The 17,113-nt window shown below is 32.5% G+C and overlaps 2 protein-coding genes across 2 annotated transcripts; one reads left to right on the forward strand and one right to left on the reverse strand.

The window, feature by feature from the left end:
* Positions 1-12,919: 12,919 nt before the first annotated feature.
* Positions 12,920-13,939, forward strand: LOC112754140 (pentatricopeptide repeat-containing protein At1g71460, chloroplastic-like). The gene has a single exon (XM_025801726.2). The coding sequence runs from the start codon at positions 12,920-12,922 to the stop codon at positions 13,937-13,939; it is 1,020 nt and encodes a 339-aa protein (XP_025657511.1).
* Positions 13,940-14,840: 901 nt separating this feature from the next.
* On the reverse strand, positions 14,841-16,556 carry LOC112755491 (uncharacterized). Its single transcript, XM_025803615.3, has one exon. It carries the CDS (start codon positions 16,404-16,406, stop codon positions 15,045-15,047), a length of 1,362 nt encoding a protein of 453 aa, XP_025659400.1. The 5' UTR covers positions 16,407-16,556; the 3' UTR covers positions 14,841-15,044.
* Positions 16,557-17,113: the final 557 nt, after the last annotated feature.

Below are 17,113 nucleotides of genomic sequence, written 5' to 3' on the forward strand. Positions count from 1 at the left end.
AAATTACTTGCTGAAGCGTTCAAACGTGTAATTCGAACTCACCTAGTTCGAATTACTCTCAATCCTACTTCGAACCAACTAGGTTCGAATTATATGCATCACTTGTTCCATCAATATTCGAGCTACCTTAGTTTTTGTAGTTTGAACCAACTTGGTTCGAATTATATAGTAATGTGAGTTGGCTTATTCGTGAAGCAATTTTTAGTTTGGCAGATTTGCGTAATTTCTCAACTCCCTTGATTTATTTACGTTTTTTACCCTATGATATATTTTAATATTTTATTATTAATAACTGATCTATAATATTTATAGCTGAATTATAACGTGTAACCAAGTTATAACGGTTATATCAATAACCATTATGGATCGCCCAATTTGAATCCCATTTATAATTCTATTGTTCTTCCATGTAACCATTTAAAGGGAATAATCTTACTATTGGTAGATTTAATAAATTAGGACATACATCATTAATTAATTAATTAATTAATTAATAGGTAAAACTTAATTTGCTAGCCTACTTTACTTCTGAGGTACGTGGGGGAATGAGATTATTTAAGCATGAAAAGTGTTGGTTAATAAAAAGTGAGCTAATAAGATTCTTATTCTATTAGGTATTACCAAAGAAAACAAATAAAGTTAACTTTTTCTTTGACATTGTATAATCAAAATATAAAATGAACCTTTTGCCGTCACTTTTTGGGGAGAATAGTGATTCGTCCTTTCTTTGTGGGATATGTAACCCATCCATGCATAATCCACAACGTATATCAAATTAATTGATTAATTAATTAATTAATTCTTGTTGATTATTCTTAATTCTTGGTGACATATATAAAGCAAAAAGATAAGATCACATCAGAAGTCAGCAACATATAGGAATAATATATAACTATGTTCGAGAATAGAATGGCATTTGGCTAAGCCATATGCAATGAACACATCACTTTAAGAGAGAATGTCTAAATATATAAGGAATATTTGTAATTATTAGGTGAATAATTAGGTTTTATTCAATTAACAACGATTGAGATTAATTACATATTCTAGCAATCGTGCTAACATATACCATAAAATCAGCCATTTTCCACCATTTTGTATAGAAATATAGATTGATCATATAATATCAAAAAATATTTTTTTTAATAAAATACATATAAAAATAATAAAAAAATCCAATAATAAAGACAACTGATAGCCGATTTTATAGTGTACATGTAATATTATTAATATTTTAACAATATCATTAGGAAGATAACGAGGAATCTAAATAATGTGAACAATGAGAGCATAGTGACAACATGAAAAAACGACATGTCGAGTTATTAGAAATAGATAGGGTAACACGGCATGGAGATTTAGGGAAGAGAAATTAGGATTTGAAAAAGAGAAATTGGATACTAAATAGTAAGAGCAGATTTTTTTAATATGCTGACTTTTTTTATTTTTTAAAAATTTAAATTTTAAAATTAATTTAAAATTAATTTTATATTCCGTTACTTACGTTGTTCAATATCAACGTTATTTTTTTATACTTTCTCATATTTTAATATGTGACACCAAATTCCTTTTAGAAAGAAGAGCACACAAATAAAATACATAGATAGCATTAGAGTGGAGATGAGAAGCATCTAATACCTCAAAATAATATCTCTTTCATCAATAACAAAAGAAAATTAATTTGGTCAGGGACAGCACCAAAGTATGATAAGCCAATATTAGTGGTGAAGCATTGTAATAAAATGAGCACATATTCCACTAATTCATAATTAATCTTAATGCTTATGATTGTATATTATATATTATTCTAAAGTTTCAATATTGTACCGTACAAGTTTCCTCAGAATGTTTAGCAGTATATGCGTCATGCGTGCATCAGTTATTTAATCACTGAACTATATACACAAAGAAAATTTTTGTTATTCGAAATCTGGTATATGAACACCCTTTTTATTTATTTATTTTTAGAATCACGTAGGTGTAGATTCTAGCATCAAAATAAATTTGAAAATAGTTTATGCCCTTTATGGAGCACGCAAGAGTTGACATGAGAGGTAAGAATGTCATGAAATAGAAATCCATTTGAAGTGAGAATCTGTCTGCCAAATTAAATTAGTTATATTCTCTTACTATAAAACATGGACATTTCGCTGAGTTGCTGTATTCACGTGTCAGACATATTTCAGATACGACACTCATCGACACTCGTTTGACACGCGTATCTGCTGTGTCCAACTGTGTCTTAATAAAAAAAAAATTTCAAACACGATTAGACATACTTAAATACCATCACGTGTCAGTATGTCCAGTCTTATTCTTAACATATATTCTTGAAATAAATTTAGATATAGTATATATTATTATTTATTAAAATAAAAAAATATTTTAAATACTTGATATAAATAAAATAAGACATTAAAAATAATTAAAAAATTAATTTATATTTTAATATCAATAAAATATCAAAATATCATTATGATTTATCTAAAAAATAATTTATATTTTATATGTATACGTCTCTCCATATCTTATAAAATTTTAAAATTCGCGTGTTAACGTGTTTTGTATCGTGTCATATTCTGTATCCATGTCACCGAGCATTATAGTTATCGCATATGTTTCAAGATTTATAGAACGTCTTCGGCAAGTTATATCACATACGAGTATTATTAATTATGGAAATTAAAGAACAATACTACATGGTAAATACTTGGCTAAACAATAAATATTAAAAATTAATTTTTAAATCGTAAATTTTAAATTTTTAAATTTTAATAATATAAAAATAAGATATTATTCTAAAATATTAAATAATATTAATAAAAATATTGATCTTTTAATATATTTAAAAAAAAGCTAAATAAAAAGGTTTATTTATAATAAATCTGAATTAAATCAAATAAGTCCTTTTAAAATGGAAAATCCATTAAAATACACAATGTACTTTCTTTTTTTTTTTTTTTCCCTTTGTTGTGCCTCCTTACCAAATACCAATTATAATTTGTTGGTTGGCGATTCTTCTTTAATTTATTTTGATTTTGGTTTTACTCAAATATTATTCTATTAACGATGAATTTAATTTGCAGTAACGATGATGGGTTTATTGGATTGTGTGTGATGATATGATGAAATGGAAGTAAAAGAAAGAAAGAAATATGGAGACAATAAAATTGCAAAATAAAGAAGAAGAGGAGGAAAAGAAGAATGAAGAAGAAAGTAATAAGAAGAAGCTAAGGGAGAGAACTCCAGGAATTGAAGGTGACTTAGATGTAACTATGTAAGGGGAGAAGTGGTCGGTTAACTTTTGTTGTGGGTGGGAATTCAGATACAGTCGACTTTACGTGAAGTTAATATTTGAGAGTCGTTAAATGATTTGACTGATTTGATTAAATTTTCATCTAATGGCTTTTAGATATCAACTTCACATAAAGTCAACTTCACCTGAATTTTTACCTTTGTTGTGTGTTTAAACACGGTCACGAAGAAGAACGCAATAACAATGTTAGTGATTCATGCATATATTTGTGTTAGTATTTTTATTGAACACGATAATTTAGTTGGATTTAATTATACAAAAATTATTTAGTCATATAATAGTATTAGACGTTCAAATCAAATTTTACCTTCGAAAATTTTGGTATTAGTTAACGAGTAGTATTATACATATAAATTTTTTTGTTAATTAAATTTAATTAAATTAGTTTAATATTAATAAAAATAATTATTATCACTTTTATTTACTTTTTTTCTAAATTTTATTGTTTAATTTGGTTAGGATAAAAATAAAAAACGACAATGTTTTTTTTCTAAAGCTATTGAATGTTTGTAAAAATGATCTAACCTTGAGTAGCTTAACATTTTTTACCTTTTGGGGACCTTTTTTCCTCATTATTTTTTATCATTTTGGAGTATTTTTTTTTATCGGAATATGAATTTTTTGAAATCCGGCTTTGTAGTAATTAATTTGTGTTTGACAGTATGTAGTACAAATATAAACCGAAACATGACCAAAAAGAGAAAGATATCGATGTTATTATACCAATAAGGAGTTTGTTTAATGGTAAGTAAAATAGTTAATATTCAATTTGGTCCATAAAATTTAAAGTTGAATTTAAATTAATTTCTAAAATTTTAATTGATTTAATTTGGATATTTAAAATATATAATTATAATTTATATTAGTTACTGAGTTGATTTTCGTTAACGACGTACTAATTTAGTATGTTAATTTATCACAATTTGTATTCTTTATTAAGATATTATGTGATCGAAATTTACTAAAATTCTCAAAAATTTGACTGATACTTTTAACATTTTTATAAAGACAATAACGAGTTTAATTTAGAAAATTTAGGACTCTCAAAGTAATAGTTAAACTTCTCAAAACTATAGTAAATAGAACCTAGACAAAAAATTTAAATAGTGACAATTATAAATTTAGAATTTTAAATTAAGTTAATTAAAATTTTAAAGATCAATTTAAATATGACCTGAAATTTTATTGACCAAAATAAATATCATCTCAAAAGTATATGGATTAAATAATCTAGACAAATTATTTTACTTACAAAGTTGGATTTCAAATTTTAGAACATTCTCTTAGAGAAGAATTGTTACGTTTATCGGTCTAAGGATATTTTTGATAAAATTTATATTTTCAATTTTCTTTTAATCAATTTTGTGTTTCTAACTATTATATAGTTTCGAAAGATGCATCATCAGATATATATGGTAAAACTAAAATAAAATAACTTTTAATAAACATAAATTATGATAATAATAATAATATTTAATAAAATTATTTTTAAAATTTAAAATGACTATAATAAAAATATAAATATAACAAAAAATAAAATAAATTTAAAATTTATTAATATAAAAATTATTAGACTCTTTATTTTTAAAAAATATAAACTGCTGTTTTTGAAAATATCCTAGACAGCTCAATTACTACAACAAAACAGCACAGCGGCGGCAGTTATTTGGGGGGGGGAGGTTGCGGCGGTTATAACCGCGCTAGAATCAACTCCCGACGGTAAGCAAAAGGCGACCAAGTCAACCGTCGGCACAGCAGCGGCGGCGGTTTTGAAGAACCGCTGGAATAACCACTGCCAGAGTCACTTGGCGAATCGCGGTGGTTTAAAACCGCTACTATGTGCGTGAACCAAGCAGAGTATGTGTATAGCGGCGCTGCAAAATTTGAAATTTTAGTTATCGTTAAACATTTACGGCGGTTTCGAACCGCCGCTAAAAGGTCGTCAGGACTTCTACCATGAATTTCGCGCCGCAAAAACTGCAGCATGTTTTTTTTTTAATAAATAAATTTATATATAAACTACTTCCTAATGCTTCGATCCTAATAAAAAAAATAACTACTACAAATATTAAAATCTACAACTCAAAGTAAAATAGAAAAATTGACCAAAATAATATGAACATTGCATTTCAAAATATAATATATATTTAATAAGTCTTACATAATCATAAATCCAATACAATCAGTGTTTAACACCTATATTTACATATCAAAGTAAATTCAAATAATGCAATACTAAAATTGAATTAGAAAAGAATTTTGCTACTAATATTTAATTAAGCTAAAAGCCTAAAATAAAGAGTTACTTTGATCTTATGGATTTTGACTCAAAAATATATTTGAGACAAATACAAAGAAAGAAACAATATGTAGGCTGAATGAGTTGCTCAATTTCTCAACTGTCACAGGTTCACTTGAGATTTGAGAATAAAGTACACATAATCCTAAACATATCAACACACACAAACTGCACTACATCTCTTTGCGTAAGTATCTATATAAGAAGATATATATAAAAAGTCTGTATTAACATGAAAGTGCTGAGGATAAATTTGCTAACCTTGATTCCTCTTTGCTTCAGCTTTTGCGAAGAATTCTCTCCATTCATCAATTAGAAAAAAAATTGGCTCGTCGTCTTCTTCCTTGTCATGTAGCTCCACATGCTCCAGCTCTTGTGAACTCCTGATACGAACAAAAAAGCATCAGAATAAGATCACCTTTCAAATGTAATGTAATCACAAGCTTATTTGTTTTATGCGACATTGTATGAATGACTTCTAGGAGCTTGCGAATTTGAGGGAGGGAAAAGATAGCCCCACAGCAACTGTTCTACATACTCGTGAGATACAAAAATTGAAGTTGGAATTGGAGCAAGAACGCAATAAATTGGCAAACATCCAACTAAAATACCAGGGTCTATATTCAGCACTTCAGCATTTATTAGATTTTGGCACATTTTAGGAGTGTAAACTAAATAATTGCTAACTATCATGTTCTTTCTTTCAATTACAGAGGAACAGAAATTGAACAAGTCTTTTCAGGATGAGCTTAAATTATCAAAGCTGGAAAGAGAAAAAGTAAGTTTGTAAACAATATAAAGTTTTTTATGATCATGCTGCTAAAACACTACATCTTCTATGTTAGAAGCTTCCCGACGAAACCCATCATGTATGGTTATAGTATTCAGAGAATTTACGAGCTGTAAGAGCTTTTGGAATAATCAATAGGCCTATATTATCAAACTAAAGTATAGTTATAATTCAATTTCTGTGTAGTCTGGTGTGTCAATTTCCAATTCTTCAAAATCTCTAAATCATTATCTCAAACTGGGAAGGAATAATCTAATCATTTTGTTGAAAATTTTAATTGTATTATTGCCACAAAAATAGAGCTTGTAACTCTTACATTTTCCCACTTCACTTTGTCTCTCCTCTGCTATCCAATTTCTAACCTTACTCTCTCCCATTCTGTTATTAGTGTCCCCTCACTTGTGTCTCAAACTCCACAACAAACACAGAAGGTATATGCTCATGTTACTTGCTTTGTTGCACTTACACAATTTCAATTCATTATTTTTTGGGTCATTCTTGCAACAAAATATTATATCTTCATATCTGACATCACTCTATCTTAATGTATGAGAAACTACAGAATTAATCAATATTTTTCAATCAAAAGCTTATGTGATCATATTATATATAACACTTTCTAAAATTACACATTAAATTATCCATCAAAAACTGTGCGTAAGAAAAATAGAGAGGGAAGAAAAAATCCGAATAGAGAAAGAGACAAAGTAATCTTAAATTGAAGAAATTTGCGCTTCCAAGAGAGAAATTCGTGCGTTCAGAGTGATGAACAAGAAGGAGAAACAACTAGAGAATAAGATAATGGGTTATCAGTGATTGTTAACTAGAAGAAGCATAAAATTGAATCAGAAAAGAACAAAGAAAAACACAATTAGCTTACCAGGGACAGGAACAAATGCGTATAGTTTTGCTAATCCATGATTCGTTGCAGATTTTTGTTTTGCACAAAGATTTTCTTTTCACTGCACTTTGGGTTCTGGGTGCACTAGGTTTGGGAAGAATAAAAAATTGGGGTAATGGCAGATAGTAGTGGGTAGTGGAGCTAGCGAGAAGTGCGAAGGAAAGAGAGATTAGGCAATCTGAGCAAGTAATGGCGCGAATTTCATAAACCGCCGTGGAAGGAGCGTGATGGCCGCCACTGGATTTGTGCTTCAGAGGCGGTTGTGTTTCACCGCTGGTATGTGAAATGAGGGATTGCAGTGACGGCGGTTCTATTTGACCGCTTCCCCCAAATGGTCGCCTAAATTAGGTTTTGTTGTAGTGAATGGTGCCAACCCTTACAATCCACTGATTCATTGTAGATGGGTTCAGAAGGTTTAGCCAAATAACATCTAAATCTTCTGTGCGGCACTCATTGGTTACGTTAATAATGAGATCATATCATATGTGAATTAGAAATTAAAAAATATTTTATAAATACAAAAAATTAGTTATCAAATTAATCATTTGGTATTTGTATATATAACTTAATCTCGATATGTAGTAAAATATTTTATACTCTGTCTAGTCATTTTCTCTCTATCAATTGTTGTTGCTGTTTGAAGAATGAAGATGGTGTTGCAGTGTTGCTGCACAACCTTGTGAAAAAGCAGTACTACAAACACACTCAAGTCGTTCTTCTCGATTATGATACACTTTGTCTAGAAGTTGAAGATACATTATTTCTATATCATTATCTTAGTTAGACAATCAAATAGAATGTCAATAGACAAAGTGTTGTGCAAATTTTGTGCAAAAATTGAATTGATTCGATATCTAGATTCTAAGAGCGAAATCTATTTTTTTTCTATGGATATATCAGTCTAAAAAATTATACCAAAATTTCCATTTTTGAACAAATTAAATCAAATAAAACTTGAAATGTAAATTGGAAATTGAATTTCTTGAATTTGAAATTACGAAAAATTTAAATTAAAAAAAAGCAACAAAATACCTTCAACACAGTTAAAGAACTTTGAGTTCAAAAGACAGCACAAAAATTTAAAGAGAAAGAAAAAAGAACATGAAAAAAAAATGTACATTGCAGAAAAGGAAAATTACAAGAAATTTTAAATGAAAAGTAAAAACATGGAAGGAATCCTACAGAAAAAAAACTCGAGGCAGACTCAGAAAGTCACTGAGATATGAGTGTGCGTGAGTGCTTTCTGAAAACGAATTCTAGCCCCTTGACGCTTCTGAACCTTCTTAATTTATAGAACAAGCTGACCAATCCCATTTTGCCAAGTGTCACCCCTCGAAGAGTTCAAAAATAACTGTTTCCGCCAATTGCAAATCCAAATAACTACCCTTTGCACATCTCACCGTCAATCTCGATCGATATTCAACTTGTTGACCTCATTTTTTGACAAACCTAAGCGAATCGAAACCTTCTGTATTAGTTTCCATCTCTCGACTTGACATCCCTGTTGATCTTGTCTTATTTGGCATGACAAATCCCACAACAAAACCGTTGCTAAATCTGTGGGTAAAGCCAACGCTAATGTGCGATGCTAAATCCGACGGTAAATTTCACAGTACTCAGCGTTTTTCTTGTAGTTATATAGCTTCTCAAAAACTCTGATGGGATAATTGAAAATGTACCCACCATTTCATCATCTCCCTCTTCAAAATATCCTTCATCAAGATAAGCATCTTTGTCATTTGATTTAACAGGATCAGCATCGACAACTTTACCTTTACCAACCTGTACTGGAGACTGTATTACTTTTGGATAAGTTTCAGCATCTGATGGAAACACCACCCTTCTATGAATATAAGGTTTTGCTCTCTTATCCATAGAAGTCAATGGCTTCTCTAATATAACTCTTCGGAAATATCTTCTACCTCGATTTCTCTTGTCCTTCCTTAAGGATATGGATCGGATAACGACCGCGATTGAATCCTTGATAGCCCTTTTGAATGTGGCGTTGTCGATATTCTTGTACTTCTCGATCACAAAACTCATGAAAATTCTTAATCCCCTAAACTCCAATTGCTTTAGAGCAATTAGATGAAGGAGAATAATTCTGTTGAGGATTTTGAGAACTTTACCCTTCTTGATATTGAGAAAGATGCCTCTAACGGATTTGCTCTTCTTTGTGAGCTAACTCATTTTTCATTCTTTCTTTTTCAAATATTGCAGTAGCTTCCGCATCGAAAACAACATTGCACCTGGGACATAAAGACATGTCCCTGTCTTTTAGTTTCTGGTGCATCAAGAAATCTAACAAGTCATCCCCTACTCCAGGATAAACCTGTCGGACATTAGCCTCAAAATCACCCAAAGTGGTATCAATTTCAAAAGAAGTGAAACTAACCATGTTCACTCCAAAAAATTGAGGCTTAGCAAAATTCACACCTGAATTGAAGGGATCAACATCAACCTTCGTATCTTTTTTGCCTTTATCAAACTTTAACCTTCCTTCTATGATCGCTTCTTGAATCAAGTCCCCGAAATGAACACAATTATTAGTCGAATGGCTAGCTAGTTGCTTGATGAAACTTACAAAAAGGTTTTCTTTTCAAATTTTTAATTGAGGGTAAAGTTTTTTCCTCTGGTAAAACCAATTGTTTATCTTTAAGCAACACATCAAGAATTCATTCTGACAATGAAATATCAAAAACTATACTTTTTGCCACCCTTATGCTTTATTTCATTAACTTTATCAATATTCGAGACTTTCTTCAATGAAAAAAAATATAAGGTGGCTCTTTTTTCAATTCAGCCAAATTGACTTTGAAGAATTCATTTTCAGAATCTTCACTGGAAATCTCCATATCCACATAAGAAACTTTTTCTTTTCGAGCAAGAGATTTATAATTTTTAGACTTTTTTTCATTTTTAAATGCTGCTTTTTTCATTTTAAGCAACTCAACTTGTCGGACCCTCTCAGCCAAATGAGCCAAATTGGGAATACGAACATTCAACAATTTTTTACGCATATAAAAACCTAAACTCATAGTTGCAATTTTGACTACCTCACTCTCAGGAAATGTCATATAGCAACAATTACGTGCATTTTTGAATCAAATCATAAAATCATCAATCGATTCATTTACTTCATGTTTGATAGCAACCAAGTCAGCTATGGTGACATTCTATTCTCCCTTATAAAACTGGACATCGAAAGCATTTTCTAATTGCGCCCATGTTAAAATCAAATCAGGCCTTAAGTTTGAAAACCAAGTGAAAGCATGTTTTGTTAATGAAGAAGGGAAAATTTCATTTTCAAATTTTCATCATTTGCCAAATTTTCTATTTCGACCATGTATCAAGCAATATGCTCAATAGTCGATTTTTCTACTTCCCCGGCAAACTTAGTGACAATCTTAGGATTCTTTACACCTCTTGGCACTTCAACCGTTTGTACTTCAGCAGGGAAAGCCGACACAAAATAAGACCGATTAATAAATTCTACCTTGATGCCTACTCGATTAAGCACATTTTTGACAATTATAATCATTTGATAATGATCTCCACGCTGATTAGCACGTACCCTGTGTAACACTTCATCAGCATTCTGATTACGTTGAACTATATGAGGCACAACCTCATCTTCATTGGGATTAACATGTAGGTTCCCTTGTCCTATACCCAAATTTTTGGGATTCATCCCGAAATTCTGATTATGGGTTGAACCTCATTATAATCGACAATTTGAGCAATTCGTTCGACTTGTCTAGTCAAACGCTCATATTTAATTTTGTTATTGGCCATTTTTGCATTCAAAATGGTAGCCATTTATTGAGTTAACAAATTGACTAAGTCATGATGACTCTCATCGATATGTTGTCGAAAAGTAGCCACAAACCCCGAATTATTTGAAGTTGAACCAGCATGATACTCTCGATTTATTTCAGAATGAGAAAAACTAGGTTGATTATTAACTGCACTTGTTACATTCCCAAATCGAACTAGGGGTGCAAAATTTCTCATAGGAGGAGTGTAATCGGGAGGAAGACCAAAAGGAAGCTAACCTGCGGTTACTGGCAGTTGCACTGGAGTTAGAGCAATTTTGGGACTTGGACTACACTCACTTCCTCCAACAGTTGCATTATTAACCGCAACATTTTCTCCAGAAACAGGATTTTGAATAACTCCTTCTGCAATTGTTATTAAACTTGCAAAAGTTTGGGCTATAACAATAGGAATATTATTATTTGAAGATTCTAAATTACTGTTGGAAACTTCTTCAGCCATATTAATAATTCTCCCGTACCGAAGTTGCATGCACTAAAACAAGACCACAATGAAAAAATCTTTGACACAATTTCGTAAAAATTGTCTCACCGGGCGTGCAATTTGTTATACAGATCTTTTGTAAATATGAATTAGTTCGATATCTAGATTCTAAAAGCGAAATCTACTCCTCTTTTATAGATACGAGTCTCGAAAATTGCACCAAAGACTCCATTTTTAAACAAGTTATACGAAAGAAAACTTGAAATGTAATCTGAAAATTGAATTGCTTGAATTTAAAATTATAGAAAACGAAATAAAGAACTTGAATTTTAAAGAAAGCAATAAAATTCCTCCAACATAGTCGAAGGACTTTAAATTCAAAAGAAAGTACATAAATTTAAAGAGAAAAGAACTTGCAAAGAAAGAGTAAATTGCAGAAAAGAAAAATTACAAGAAATTTTAAATGAAAAGTAAAAACATGGAAGGAATCCTGTAAAAAAGAAACTCGAGACAGACTCAGAAAATTACTGGGATGTGAGTGTGCGTGAGTATTTTCTAAAATGAATTCCAACCCCATGATGCTTCTAAACCTTCTTAATTTATAGAACAAGCTGATTAATCCCATTTTGCCAAGTGTCACCCCGCGAAGAGTTAAAAAATAACTGTTCCTGCTAAATGCAAATCCAAATAACTACCGTTTGCATATCTCCCAGTCAATCTCGATATTCAACTTGTTGACCTCATCTTTCAACAAACCTAAGCGAATCGAAACTTTTTGTATGGTTTTCATCTCTCGATTTCAACGTCTCTATTGATCCTGTTGGTCGAAGTACTAACAAATTATTCTCTGAAATTATTATTATCATCGAAAATTCTAAGAAGATGAAAATAATTAATCTTAAATAAATTTTATTCAAACACCAGAATAAAAAGGAAAGAAAGTTTGTCCACATGCTTAATAATCGCCTTAGACCTTAGTTAGTGCGATCCCATTAATTACCAATATCACGCACATCATTAATTAATTATACTTCAATTTTCAAATACTCCATATTATAAACTTAATGAGAAATACCTTCTCTTTCAAAGTTCAAAATTTTTCTTAACAGCCTGTTTGAAATGCATCTGATTTGAAATCATAGATGAATTAAATTCTATTCCTTACTTTGGAATAGAAAAAAAATATGATATTGAATTCCAGGGAGAATTCCAATTCTCATTTTACCCCCATTTACAAATTAGACCTACTTTGGTCTGATTTCAAAATCAATTCTCACCTAAATCTCACTTAAACTGTGCAATATCAAAAATACCCCTGTCCAAATTATAATATTCCATAATCCCTTTTCAACCATGGCAGCCTCTCTCTCCCTCCAACTTCACTCGTTCCCTCCAAATCTCACATCACCTTCGCCATCCTCCAACACCAAAATCACCTTCCAACTCTTCAACTTCAAACCACCACTCCCAAAGAAACCCCACCACACAACAGAGCCGTCCCAATTCCCCACCACCAAGAACCACCGCCATCACCATCACCACCACTACAAGAAGCTGAAATATTTCAAAGAGAAAGATGCATTTCCATCCTCCTTACCCATCCACACAAAAAATCCACGCTCCATCTACAAAGACATCAAACGATTCGCGCGCCAAGACAAACTCAAAGAAGCACTTACCATTCTCGATTACGTTGACCAACAGGGAATCCCTGTCAACGCCACCACTTTCTCCGTTCTCATCACCGCCTGCATTCGCACCAAGTCGCTACAACATGGTAGAGAAGTCCACGTCCATATCCGAATCAACGGCTTCGAAAACAACGAATTTTTGCGAACGAAGCTTGTTCACATGTACACCTCTTGCGGCGCTTTGGAAGAAGCCAAACAAATCTTTAACGAGTTACCCTGTAACAGTGTGTACCCATGGAATGCGTTGTTAAGAGGGTCTGTGATTGCGGGTAGAAAGCACTACCTTGATGTGCTTAAAGCTTATACTGAGATGAGGGCATTGGGTGTTAAGTTAAATGTGTATACTTTCACCACTGTGATTAAGAGTTTCGCCGGTGCACCTGCCCTTTTCCAGGGCCTCAAAGCTCATGGGTTGTTGATCAAGAATGGTTTGGTTGATAGTTCAATTATTAGGACAAGTTTGATTGATTTATACTTCAAGTGTGGGAGGATCAATCTTGCGCGCCGCGTGTTTGACGAAATTCCCAGCAGGGATGTTGTGGTTTGGGGAGCAATGGTGGCGGATTTTGTGCATAACAGGCTGCAGAGGGAGGCGTTGGAATATGTGAGGTGGATGGTGGAGGAAGGAGTGGAGGTTAACTCGGTTGTGGTGATGTCAGTTCTTCCTACAAGGGTCATGTGAGGTTGATTTATTGATATGGATTATGAGTATTTTGTTTTAAATTAAATTTTGTTATGTTTATGGCTTATGGGGTTATCTCATTTTTTATTTTATTGTTTTTTAACAAAAACATGATCATATCAAATGAGTGTCATATGCACACAAATAAGATTATAGAAAAAAAAATGAAAAAGTTATGAGATGTTGATTTTTTTTTTAAATAATTTAAATTTCTCATTTTTAAAAAAATTCCACCTATCATGATTTTATGGATGAGATGGATCTAATTGATAAGGTTGTGTTAGACCAATTTTACTTATAAGTGATTTATATAATTATATTATCTAATTTAATTGATAAATAAAATTATACTTAATATTTATTGAAGGATAAAAATATCTTAGAGAAATAATGTAATTCATCAACAAGTCATTCCAAACAATGGAATTCAATTCTATCTCATTAAATGAGTTAGTTGTTCCAAACTAAAGAATTGAATTCTATTTTTGTAGGAATTCATTTTTCGATGGAATTGAATTATAATTCTATCATTTAAAATGTCCAACACAAAGTGATCAATAATCAATTTAAATATAAATGAACATTTTAGAAGTAACAATAAAATAGGTGTAGCATCAGCCATGTAAAGGATATGGCAATAATCTTCTCCAATAACCTTTTTTATACAGGAGTAACCGAGAAATATTACTACATAATAAATATGTTTTTTTTTTTAAAAAAAAAATGATATTACACTGAACATATTATACAATTTACAACACTCTCATTTGCATCTCAAATTTCAAAGCTTTCTTGTTCTAATTAACAAGTGAAATCAAGAAGAATTTATGTACATTATCATGTAAAATCTCAAATTGATTTGAGAAAATGAACAAACTAGTCATCATCGCACATAAAAACGTAGAAAACGAAGGGATGCTTTATTCCGAAAATTCAAAAAAAAAAGGGAAAAAAAGAAAGTAATTGTTTTTCTACATGTACTCCCCACAAATACTAAGCACGAGTTTAATTAACATAATCCTAACTTGTTTCTGCCTTCAAACGGATGATCCTCATCTTCATCCATGACCTTCTTCTAGTAGCGCGTACGTTAATTAGAATAAATTTACAAAACTACGAAAAGAGAAGCAAAACCCGTAATAACCGCACCAAACAAACTAATCTTGGTGCGTGAAGAACTACCAAAAGAAGGAGGTGCGTCTGCAGCAGCATCTGAAGGGCTTATTGCTGTAGGACCATCAATGGCTGGACCCGGAGAAATACCCGATGAATCAGGTGCTCCTGCATTTGATGTTGGCCCTGCATTCGGTGCAGCTGGGTTAATGGTGTCTCCAGAAGGTGAAACAGCCACCGGTGTTGGTGCGATTGAACTTGCTGAACCCGGTGATGGTGACACACCACTCGAACCACCACCACCGCCTGCTCCACTTGGTGAACTTGCACCTGGTGAAGACGATGGTGGTGAGGTTGACGATGATCTTCCTTGTGCCGGACTTGGTGCATTTCCGCCGCGCCCTTGAGCCGGGCTTGGTGCATTTCCACCGCTTTTTGTAGGAGCAGCAGATGTGGAGGAATTTGCAGTTGAAGGCACTGGATTCACAGCGGTTCCGTTGGCCGAACTAGACGCATTTGCTCCATGTCCTGTACTTGAAGGCACCGGTTTTGTTCCCGCGGCGGCCGGAGTTGCAGCTTGTGGAGGAATCGGAATCGGCTTTGTAGTCCCTGAAGCTGCTCCTTTGGGTGCATTTGCGCCTTGTGATGGAATCGGTGAAGATGCTCCTTGTGAAGATGCTGGTTTTACTGCACTTGATGAAGCTCCTCCTCCCTGTGCCGGAATCGGTGAAGTTGCAGCACCTTGTGAAGGTACTGGTTTGGTTGCGACTGAACCTGTTCCTGTTGCCGCTGTAGCATTTGGTCCCTGAGATCCACCGGGTTTCGCAGCATCTTGGCCAAGCCATATAATAGGTTTTGTAACCTGAAGAATTGAGATGTCGTAGGGTTGGGTGGTTACAGTTTGAACAAGCTTGACATCTAAGGGGGAGCCAGGTGCCGCGCAGCCGAAGGCGATTTCGCCTTCGCCGACAAGGGCTACCTTGATGAATCCTTGATTGTTTACGGCAAGCCCTGTGGTTTGATAAAGCGTGGTGAGTAAAACATTGCTGCCTTGCGCTAACATAAGCTTCCTTTCGTCGTAATAATCAAGAATCACGTGAGTCATCAGGATCGCCTTGATGGTATCTGGTGACTTTCCGGCTACGGCGCTCATAGCAGCGTTGTCCATCACCATCACCGTCACGCTTTTCCGGCTGTTGATTTGGTCCACAATCTTTGTATCCGTTAGGAGTTTCTTGAATGATGAAAACTCTGGATATTGTGATAGCATTTGTGCAATGTCAAATGCATGTGAGGCAGAAAAGAATAGGATAAGAAGTGCCAAGTGTGGAAACAATGCACTTTTGAAACTCATTTTTTTTTTCTTTTTGTTTTTGGTTTTTTGTTAATTTTTTTTTGTTATTTTTTATTTTTTGGAGAGTACTAGCAAAACCGAGGATGACGAAAATGGAAAAACTTGTGGTTTTTATATAGTGTTACATGGGTGTAATTGAAGGGTTCAAACATGAATGTTGGAATTGGTGAACTATGAACCTCTATCTACAAACTATTTGGAGGAGGTTGTGAATGGTTAAGCATGCATGGTTTGTATGATCAAACAAGGAGGGTGTATGAGTGTATATTTTTAGGGATAATCATAATTTGTGGTTACTTTAAATTTGGACTTTTTTAATTTTTTTATTTGTTTTACATGTTAGCTTTCACTCATAATTTTATCTATAGTTAGTTATTATTCTAGTGCCATTGACCGTTGCTCCTGCTCATTTCCTCTCTATCAATTGTTGTTCTTAATAATTTCAAAATTTTATTATATAAACATTTGTTAATTAAATTATTATTTAACAGCACTTAAATAAAGACCCAATATAAAGAGTCATCTAACTAAAGACGACGACGGTTATGTGGATGTTGAAATTATGATTTGAGTTTCTTTATCCACCAAACTCCTAAACATGTTAATTATTGTTTTTATGATTTTGTTGAGATGAGATGTTGCTATATTTTAAGATTGATAAGTCATGGAATTTTTTTTTTTATGTGGGTTGATGATAAAGATAATGC

Source organism: Arachis hypogaea, chromosome 16 (assembly GCF_003086295.3).
Source record: "Arachis hypogaea cultivar Tifrunner chromosome 16, arahy.Tifrunner.gnm2.J5K5, whole genome shotgun sequence".
In the NCBI taxonomy this organism is placed as follows: Eukaryota; Viridiplantae; Streptophyta; class Magnoliopsida; order Fabales; family Fabaceae; genus Arachis; species Arachis hypogaea.